The sequence below is a fragment of the Myotis daubentonii genome, chromosome 8, assembly GCF_963259705.1.
Source record: "Myotis daubentonii chromosome 8, mMyoDau2.1, whole genome shotgun sequence".
NCBI classification, from domain to species: domain Eukaryota; kingdom Metazoa; phylum Chordata; class Mammalia; order Chiroptera; family Vespertilionidae; genus Myotis; species Myotis daubentonii.
This window is the reverse complement of record NC_081847.1, coordinates 49475044-49485883: the sequence shown is the minus strand read 5'-3', so window position 1 is coordinate 49485883 and position 10840 is coordinate 49475044. Positions and strand designations below refer to the sequence as shown.

The following is a 10840-nucleotide window of genomic DNA, read 5'->3' as shown; positions in this document are numbered from 1 at the left end:
AAAAGAAAACATAGAGGAACAAATCATCAAAAAATATATCTTATGATCAACTTCGGTTTTCCAGGTTTCAAGATTTAAAATTTTTTTAAGGTAGTCCTTTAGTTGGCAAACATGAGCTTTCTATTCTAAGACAGATATCCTATTTTGCAAACAGGTTCAAAGGCTGTTGAAATAGTACATGGAGGGTCCCGTAGCAAAAGAACCTTTCTAACCATTGCTAGCTACCGCACCTCTGCAGGAATCTCATCCTTCACTGCACTTGAGCAGCGAGGGAAAAACCTGGCAGAATCCAACCTCAAGCTGCGCTGTCGGAATCTACCTCCTTCTTCAAGTTCAGCCGGAACTGAACTTCCCTGAAACGCACCCAAGCGGCACTGGCCGCTTCGCCCGCCCGCATCAGCGACTTCACTCGCGGTTCCCACGCTCCCCGAGGCCACTGAGAACACCAACCTTCGTGGACGCGACTGCGCATGCGCCCCAGTTCTGCGCGTGCGCTCTGATTCCGCGCATGCTCAGAGGCGGAGGCTGGCGGGTCCTGGGAGCTGCCCCGCCCCTGCCCTCGGCGCCCAGCTTCCCTTCCGAGCCCCGGTTCCCCTTCCGGGAGCGCAGGCGGCCGCCGCTACTGCTTTCCCTCGGCCTGCAGCTCTCCTGCGGCGACCATGGCAGCTCGGACACCCGGGGCTGCCTTGCGGCTCTGCGCCACTGGTACAGGCCTGGCGGGGGTGGTGCGGGTGGGCGCGGGGACCCTCCCCGGATGGGGTCGGGCCTGGACCGGCCTCGGGGTCCCTCGCCGTGACTCCTTCCTCCCACGCGGGCTGCCCGAGACCAGTGTCACGCGCGGGAAGGATGAGTTTTCCTCCGTTCGGTTCTGATTCTCGGAGTGGCAGGAAGTTTCCGGAGCGCTGGCTCCACTTACAGGCGTGAGGGATGCTACCTTCCGAAGGTGCAACCACTCAGGGCTTTGGCTTTAGGTTCCGAGTCTTCGGGAAGAAGGGGCGAAGGGTGGGGTGTCCCAGGGCAGAACAGACTCAGGGGCCCAGTGGAAAGTGCCCCGAATGTGGGTGGGCCTTTGCTCAGCCCCCGCGCCCCTGTTTCTCTCTGGGCTGTTTTCACTCAGTAACCAGGATGTGCCAGATCCTCTTCCGGAATACGTATTGGTGGTGGAGCGCAAGACCTATGAAATTGGGAATAAAAACTAACCGTTTGGAAGAGATTAACCAAAGAACGTAAATGCATATCTGCAAAACTCATGGACACAGGCAGTAGTTCAGTGAAGACCTGGGGAGGGGAAGAGGGTGGGGAAGCGGGGGTTACTGGAGGGAAAATGAGACACCTGTAATGCTTTCAACAATATAATTTTTTTTTAAAAGCTAAAGTATGTAGAATGGTATTTGGAGTGTATGCCGGGGAGATCATTGGTATTAGAGAAAAAGGAAAAGCAACGATTTCTATTCCTATTCCAAAAAGATGGCATGTAACAAGGAAAAATGGGATGAAAGTGGAAGTATATTTAAAAAGAACCTCTGTGATTTACTAGCCTTTCACAGTACGGTTGCATGCAGAGTGTTTATTAAACATTTGAACTATTTATGCTTTTTCATCACTTGTGCCCTAGGATGGTTCAATGAATTTTTTGGTAGGTTGATAAAAATCAAAAACATTTTTTTTTTTTAGATGACTGAGCTTATGGCATAAGCCAAATGATACACCAGCATTTCTTGTATATGTTTTCCCTTTTTCTTTCAGTTTTTTTACTTGAGATGGCTTTCTGTAAAGGATTCGTAGAAGATTTAGATGAATCGTGAGTATATATATTTTTAAGTAGTATCTTCTTCCAACTCTGAATATTTGTATGAATCTAGTCTTTTAATAATAGGGCCAGTAATAACCAGTGCTATTAGCTAGCACTAATTTTGTTCAGAGAGTTTTACTAAGTTGTAAGATTTTAAAAAGTGCCAAACTCATCTGTGTTCTATTTTATCATTTCACCTGTATTTGCTATGTTTTTCTGCTTTAATCAGTAAGTGGCTGCTGGAATTTGGGACCATGCTGTGTTTTTGTGTGTATGTGTTTGTTTGTTTTTACAGTACCACACCATTAATCACAAGGCCTTGCTTATAGTAGGTGAAGAGTCGTGCTCCAGGCCAAAACCCAATGTGTGATCTTTCAGACAATTGTAAAGCTTTACCTGGCAGGCCTCCAAGGGGAAACTACCCTCCCCACACTAACCTCGCTGTACAACCAGTGCCCTGCAGTCTCTGGAGGGCTTGTAGCCATAGACTCAGGCCTCCAGGGCCAGCGTGCTAGCTAGGCTACATGTCTGCATTCCTAGCCCACTTGCCTTTAGACAGGAGGCAGGGGGCTCACCTGAGGCATTTCCTGTGCACCTTGCAGAGACCTCCTTACAGAGGGGCGTGGCCGAGGCACTTTGCTCCACCTGGACTCACCGCTTTTCACCTGTCCCTTTTCCCTGGCTGTCCCTCTGCCCAGGGGTCCATAAAGAGGCAGAGGCAGAAGAAGCCTTTGGTTCACTGCTCCTCTGTATGTGCTGACCCTTGCCTGGCTCGGTTCCACTTGGGAAAATGGAACACTGAGGAGCTGGTGCCTTTTTTGTGTGCCCCTTGGCTTGCATCATAGCAGTAAATGAAGAAAGCCTCCATTGTTACTTTCAGTTTGACTTGTCCTACTTACACCTCCACATGACAACATTGCTGTAGCAGCAGGGTGGTCAGTTGAGCACATGCCGTTCTGACAAGCAAAAGCCTCAGGGTCCTATGGGGCCCTTTATCAGCCATGCCAGTGAGTACTGGGGAGTGCTAGCAGATTGTTTACAGAAACTGTTTGATCCTGGGAGAACCATTGTCAACAGGGAGGTAATGTTCTTAAATGTTAAAGGTTAAAGTCAGTGGTATGGAGGCAGGCTAAATAGCCATCTTAGACAGTGAGAAAGAATAACTATATTTAAGGAAAAGGGGATGGGTGATGGGAATATCCAAAGGGATGGGCTACACAGCACTGTGCCAAAGCGTATTGGGTCATGATGGCAACAAAAAATGTATTTAGGACAGTAAAACGAAGAAGGGCATAGAAGAAGCAACAGGAGAGCCTAGGCTGGGCTGCTTTGTCTCACTGGGAAGTTAGAGAAAAGGGAGCCTTGGGGACAGGTTCAGGGGTGGAGCCTGGGACAAGCTGCTGCTGCTCATTGCTCCCCTGGTTGCAAGTCTCATAGGGTTCCTTAGAGGTTGGGGGATACACCCCTGTGGAGGAATGGAAAGGGGTTGCTCTTTGCTGAGAGAGTGCCCACTGGGTCCTTTGCCTTGAGCATATTTCTCTCTCTTGCAGGTGGAAATAGAGGTTTCAGGGTAGAGTCTTAATAGAATACTCATCAGTTTTCCAGGTGTGCTCTTTAAGCATGGTGTTCTCCACCAATTGGTTAGTGCCAGGGCAGGGGGTCATTAGTCAATATAGTTAGTCCTGAGGCAGCCAAGCCACCACTTTTCTGGTTTTGCTGCTTTTCTGGGCCTGAAGCTGAAATACAACTGAGGCCTAGATGTTATCTTTAGAGAGAAAAGGGCCAGGGGTGGTCTAAACAGCCTGACCAGCGATATGAAAGATCCAGGATCCAAACTGCATTACCAGTGATATTCTAGGGGAGGATACGTTGCCCCGGGGGCAAGCTTCTTGTTTTCTCAGGTTTGCCCCTTGGTAGGCATCTGGAGCTTTCTGCCCTGGTGAGTTTCTGTACCTGGCCCATCGTCCTTGCTCTGGGGGTCTGACAGTTACTATAGTCCTCCTCCTTTAGAATGGCCTGACAGCCATGACTTTAGCCAGGAGTTTACCTGGAGAGAAGGAAGGGAGGATGAACAGGCATAGGCACCCCAAACCCTCACCTTCTTTAGATGGATGTTCTGTTGACTGACAGGTATGGCCCACCATCATGAGGGGTACAGTGTGTGCTACCTGCTGTGAATGCCCTGACCCACTGATGCCAGGGTTTGACAAGAAGGACAGGTTTTTCGTGCTAGTTTAGTGTCGTCTCACACCAGCCCAATCCAAGATGGTGTCTGAATTTCTGTCCTCTGGTGGACCCAGCAGGCAATCAGTTGCACTCCTGCTTGCTCTGGGGTAACAATTCATTTCCATGTTTAGCTGACAAGCCTGGTATGCTCCTCGATTCCGTTTTCCTTTGTCAGCATAGAGGCCCGTGAAAATACAGCAGTGCTTATTTGCTGGGGCTGGAGTGAGGAACGGGAGGTGGGAGAGCAGTGGTCAGATCATCTTACAGTCCTAGCCCTTACGAGTAGCCTTACAAATTCAAAGTACTCCACCATGCTTGGTGAAGGTTGAATGGTGTCCATACCTAATTCTATTCCAGTAAATTAACCCAAAGGAGCCATCATTGACCCAGGCCCAGGGGCGATCCAGGAGGACTCTGTCTCTGGTTCCCCATTGGACTAGAGGAGGCTCCTTGGATGTTATTCCTGAGAGGTGGAGGGCCACTTGGGAGACCTTTTCATGGAGCTGTAAGACTCCGGCTGGGCTCCTGTGCCTTTGCCACTACACCATAGAGTCCAGGGTCTCCCTCATTAGCAGCATGATTGGAATTTCTGCTCATGAGCCTACTGCTGCACTTGGCTGCCAAGGCCCAGCAACAGGCCAATAACTGCCTCTCAAAGGGTTGTATCTTTCAGTCAACTTGGGGAGGATATAGATCCTTGGAATCCAGGAGAAGAGAGCCCTGGTGGCCTGCTGGAGGGCTGCCAGGGTGTCCTGCTGGTTGGGGCCCCACTCAAAGGCAGTGGCCTTTCTGATAACCTGGTAGATGGGTGCCATCCAGATCCCCACATGGGTTCTATGACAGCATCAGTAGCTGATTGGGCCCATCAATTCCTAGACCTCTTTTCTATTTAGGGGTTGGAAAGGGCAAGAAGGAGAGCAGCTATTCTCACAAAACCACGTTGTTTGCTCAGTGTAAAACCACCGAGTCATCATTATCAGAAGCTGAAATTCAAGTTCCCAGATGCCAACTAAGGGCAACCCAAGGCAGGCAAGCTTTCCAAGCATAGCAGCCTCAGGCCTGCTGCATTAACTAACTCCAGGTGTGAATGGAGCAGAAGGCATAGGTGCTGAGCATGTGTCTATGTTTCTACCAACTGCCACTTCATTACTTCAGTTCTCTACTTTTATTATGATGTTTAATGGATAAGATTTAGAGATCATTGAGTAAAATTTGCACGTAAAAATTTATTAAAAGAATTTTGTTGCATGCCCCTATATTTATCAACTAATTATCCCCACCTGTTATTCAGTGGTAAAGTAGAAACATACAAAGACTTGTTTCCTTGTTTTTTGTTTTGTAGGTTTAAGGACAATCGAAAAGATGACATTTGGCTTGTAGATGTGAGTATGTAAAATTTTTGTACTAATTAACCACCCCTACAATTTTAAACATTATTTTCTACTAGAGGCCCAGTGCACAGATTCGTGCACCAGTGGGGTCCCTCGGCCTGGCCTGCACCCTCACAATCCGGGACCCCTCAGGGGGATGTCAGAGAGCCGGTTTCGGCCCCATCCCCGCAGGCCAGGCTGAGGGTCCTCTAGTATGCATATAAGATCTTTTGTTAATCTCTTCCTGCCCTCCCTCACCCCACTTTGCTCTGAGATTCATCAGTCTGTTCTGTGTTTCCATGCCTGTGGTTTCCACTCCTGTGTTGAGCGTCTGCCCTTTGGTGGTCAGTGCACATCATAGCTACTGGCCAGTTAGCCAGCCACTTAGGCTTTTATATATATAGATGAACCTCAGAGCCTTAAAGTTCCTGGCAAGGAACTTGACTTTGATGAAGTTCTGATGAGGTTGGCTTGTGGATTGTGTCTGAGGGAGATTATCGTACGATTTTTATTTCAAAATTCACTCTCAGTTTGTCATGTTACCCAAGAGACTGTGTATATTAATCACTTGGCAGTCAAAATCATCTTTCATCTTAATAGTAACAAAGTCAGATTTTTCTCATTTTCAAGTGTGGATTATATTCACACTTTACGGTGTTTGGAGTTCATTTTCACCTGCCGCAGTAAAAGAGGAGAGTGGCAGCTGAAGAGACAGACTCACAGTAGCAGAGTGGACACTTAGTGAAGCCAGGCTGTGGGCACAGGCTCACTGTGTATTTCTCCCTCTCTCTCATGCCTGTGTTTGAACATTGCCAAAGTACAGTGTTCACAAATAGATAAGTCCTATTTCATGAAAGTACAGCAAGCATTTTGTTATACCATTTAACCTAACACCAGTTACCACCTCAGCCTGCTGGTGATTCTGAAGAAGGAAGAACTGTGGTTTTAGTTTAACCAGCTTTATTTGTCCTTCTGCCAAACCAGTCATCTTAATGGTTTCTCCCATTTTATCAATGGTTACTCTTAAACTAGTAAAGGCAGCTGCTGTGTTGGAATTTTTGTAGTAGAAATAGATTCAAATGTATCATTAGCACCTAAGGGGTGTGCACATGATGTGTATTGTATTTGATGGTCTCATTTTATACATAACATGGACACATCACTTGGAAACAAAGATGCTTTTATTGTAAATCATGTATCTATTTAAAATACATATCAGTAATCATTTAAAGTTACCTTAAAATAGTGTCAGTATTGAGGGGTATGCTTTATGTATATGTTTTATGTTAACCAATTGAAAGTAATATTTAGTCTTTGTTTTGTCTAAAACATTATTATTAGATCATTTTGTCAAAGAGATTCTTTAAAATGAAGACTGATATCCACAGTAGCACAGTATTTTAGTGATTGTTTTTGTTTGTTTTTTAACAAGTTTTATGCACCATGGTGTGGTCATTGTAAAAAACTGGAGCCGATTTGGAATGAAGTTGGTCTTGAAATGAAAAGCATTGGTTCGCCAGTTAAAGTTGGAAAGATGGATGCTACTTCCTATTCTAGTAAGCATTTACTCAGTTTACTTTTTAACTGTTAGCCTAATGAAACTGTATAAATTGCAAAGCTGTATTCAAGGTAGGAGGAAGAAATACATGTTTTTTTTTGGCCATGTGAAATTAAAGTTATCTTAAATTAAGACTGCTTTTTGAGTTAAATGAATTAACCATTGGGTGTGTAATATGAAATATGTTAACTGAAAGCCTATTGGAGATGTGTAAGCTCTTGTTTCTATTTTGAGCCCACTTGAGATAATTTGTGACTTGCAGCAACAATAAAAATTTGAGCACTGACCTATTGATATTGCTGTGTGAATTAAGAATGAGAGTTTGTTGTTTGAGTAGTGTGAGACGGCATGGCTGAGGGGTAAATGGGAATATGAAGGACGAGTTGAGTTAGGATAAATGCAGGTGAGGGTCAGGAAAGTGTTCACTTTAGAGAGAGTACTAGAGCAAAATCACAGAGTTGGAAATGAGTTTACTGAGTGCGTACCAGAGAATAGACTGTCGTTGGCAGACTGGCCCATGGCCAAAATCTGGCCACTACAGTATCTGGTTTTGTAAATGGAGCTCTACTGGAACACAGCACACTGGTTTGTATACTATTATCCGTGGTTGTCTTCATGTTCCATTGGCACAGTGAGTGATTGTAACAGAGACTGTATCCCCCACAGAGCCCAAACATTTATTTTATCACCCTATACAGAAAACGTTTACCAGTGCCTGTCTTAAAGGGTTTGGGAAAAGACAAAATTAAGTTTAGAGAAGTATGAGACATCATAGAAATTTGGAAAGAGGATGGCTTCAGAGAACAGATTCTGGCTCTGCTGTGTATGTGCTTTATTTAGATATGCTCTTGCTGTACAGCACCAGGAAAGTGCCTTAGCACCTCTAACTTCGGTTTCCACACAGGTAAATTTTTATTGTAAGGCCTCTTAGTGATTATTTTGAGATTTCAATAATGTAGTACATATAAAGTCCCTTGTTCTATTCAGTAAATGTAGGTTCCTTTTTCCTTTAATTAGTGAAGAAAGAGGAAGTATGTAATGAGTAATTCATTTTAGAAAATCAGGGTTATACTCTGGATACAATTTTGGAACAAGAAAGACCTATGTTTTCATCCCAACTCTTCCATGTCCTGCTTTTTTGGCTTTGGGGAAGTACTTAATCTCTTCATTTCAGTTTTCTTGTCTGTAAATGGAAGAGTAATAATCCTCTAGGTTATGATTGTACTGATATTTCATATTCAAACCCCTTACCACAGTTACTACTACATACAAGGTGCTAAGAGGTAATCCCAGATTTTAAGGGGCCCTCATGTGGGACAAAGTGTTTTACGTTTTATTGCTTGTCAACTAAGAGGCAATACACGTTTTTGAGAAGGCCAATGGCTTGCTACATGTAGTAAGGAAAGAAGAGTAGAGATAAGAAAATCATCTAAGTCGACTTGTGTGCATCTTGGTGTAGAATGCTGGGAGCCTTGACTTGGGTGGTTGGCAGTAGAGTAAAGAGGAAACAGTAATTTTTAGAGACATTTTCAAGGGTGAAAATACAGAAGTGATAGATTAGCTCTGTGGTAGAAAGAAAAACAGTTAAAAATAATAGTATAGGATTCTTAACATAGTTACTGAACTGGTTATGTGGAAAATAATACTAAATTGAAATTTGTATGCATTTTCATGTTCGCAGCTATTTTGAATTTGGTATTTTGCTTTATTTATGTTTTGGAATAGGTCATTAGAGTACATGTGCGATGTTTGAGCTGGAATTATTGAGTCACACAAATGAATTGTTGAAACTTTGAGAGAAGAGATCAGTGGTAGAAGTTACTGTAGAGACAGACTAATATGCTTGAAATGGTATTTCTTGAAATAAGCTTTTAAAAAAGTTTAAGAAGTTACTCCTTTCAACTGTTGCTCATGAAAGTAAATTATTGTTTCTACACTTTTATGTTGATTAGACATGCATGTAAAGATACATTCTTTATATGGTCATTCATTCATGGTCACTCAGTCAATATTTGGTTTGTCAAGCCTGTACTGGTCTGTAGAAATTAAACAAGAACCAAAGCAAATCCTTCTTGTCCTGGAAATACTTACAGTTAAATGGAGGGAGAGAGATGAACAAACTAACAAGTGCAATAGAGTCATAAACATGCCACATTCTGTGATCCTTTGAATCATTCAGTGGAGTAATTAAGTAATGTGTAAAGGAATATGGGAGTATAAAGATAATGAGAAAAATAAATCAGTAAACATCTTAATGGAGAACTACTCATGTGATTCTGCAGTGGTAACAGTTTACATTATGTCAGAAATTCTTATCTAATTCATTAGCTTATTATTCAGTGTTCATTAAGTGCTCTGTGTGCACTATTAAGTGGCATGAGACTCAGAGAAAAATAGTGAATACTTTTTCCTGAGTAGCTTAGAGAAGAAAGTATTTTAATTGCTGGAACTAAAAGCAATTTTCTTATAGGTCTTAAGACTTCATATATAGTTTGTAGCTTTTTAAATACTTTATGATGGGACTTTTTTTCATTTCATTTTCATAAATCATTAAAAGGTTTAAATTTTGCCTCTGATCTTATGATAGTTAGGTTTTATTTGTTCACTTAGCATTGTGTAATATGTTATGCTGAATTAAGAGGAGGAAAAATCTCGCCAGAGGTTACATTGTGTGAAATGTAGACATTTAACACATTATCTGAAGCAAACCTCTAGCTTTAAGAAAAGGGACCAGGAACTGGTGTGTGCTGAGGACTGCCCTCTGCCAGGCACTGTGGTAGATGCTTCATTCATTTTCTGTCCTTTACTCCTTGGATATTGAATAATAAACCTCCACTCCTCTCCCAACCAGCATACAACCTGTGAGGCTTGCTTGTAGATTCTGTGACTGCTTGACTCATACAAAAATAGCTTATTGAAAAGTCATTCTTTTGTTCCAGTGCTGTAGAGTAAGCATCCATTCAACAGGTATTTAATGAGTGCTTACCATATTTCAGGATATGACAGACATGTTCTAGGCATCGGTGATACATGAGTGAGCAAAGCAGACAAAAGTCTCTACTCATGGAACTTACATTCTTAGTGGGAGAGACAAACAGTGACCAGTAAACTTAAGTATATTGAATGGGACTATTTAGTGTTTGATGTCAGTGATGGATGCATTTTTCATTTTATTATAGAATCATGGAGATGTTTCATGCGCTATGAAGTAAGAGAAATTTATCTTCTTAGTATCTAAACAAAAGTTGATAAATATTCAATAACTATTATCTAGAGATTACAAATAGATCTTTTGCATATAATTCTTAAAGTTTCCTTAAACACTTCAGGGCAACTCCAGTGCAGGCAGTTTAGTAGAACTTAGAATCAAAGAGGTAACGAAATTGAATTTGTTTTCCTAAGCTAGCTGCCAATATGATTCCATGTCTAACCCTAGGATACTAACAGATTGGCTGATTCATGGGTAGCTCTTCCATCCCCCTAGGTCAGTGATGGCGAACCTATGACACACGTGTCAGAGGTGACACACAAACTCATTTTTTTGGTTGATTTTTCTTTGTTAAATGGCGTTTAAATATATAAAATAAATATCAAAAATATACATCTTTGTTTTACTATGGTTGCAAATATCAAAAAATTCCTATATGTGACACGGCACCAGAGTTAAGTTAGGGTTTTTCAAAATGCTGACACGCCAAGCTCAAAAGGTTCGCCATCACTGCCCTAGGTGGCTATTAGGCAGTCACGGAGCCAGTGTTTCTCAGTGTGTAGTCTGCATACTACCTGCATTAGGGTTACTTGGGTTGCTCATATAAACTCAGATTCCAAAGTTCACACGAGCTCTACCGACTGAAAATTTCTGAGAATGGGTCATAAGGGTCTGTATTTTTACAT

General features: G+C 42.8%; 1 protein-coding gene across 10 annotated transcripts in view; it reads left to right on the top strand.

Annotated features, from left to right (window-relative positions):
- Window positions 1-550: 550 nt before the first annotated feature.
- TMX3 (thioredoxin related transmembrane protein 3) overlaps window positions 551-10840 on the top strand; it is a 47139-nt gene continuing 36849 nt past the window's right edge. For 2 of the 10 annotated variants that reach the window (XM_059706337.1, XM_059706336.1), the window contains exons 1-4: window positions 1395-1636; window positions 1747-1801; window positions 5361-5400; window positions 6821-6944. In XM_059706337.1, coding sequence (XP_059562320.1) covers window positions 1468-1636; window positions 1747-1801; window positions 5361-5400; window positions 6821-6944 — 388 coding nt within the window. In that variant the 5' untranslated portion in view covers window positions 1395-1467. Of the gene's footprint in view, window positions 706-1394; window positions 1637-1746; window positions 1802-5360; window positions 5405-6820; window positions 6945-10840 lie in introns of those variants that run through there. The other 8 variants (XM_059706340.1, XM_059706339.1, XM_059706335.1 and 5 more) reach the window with 7 other exon arrangements.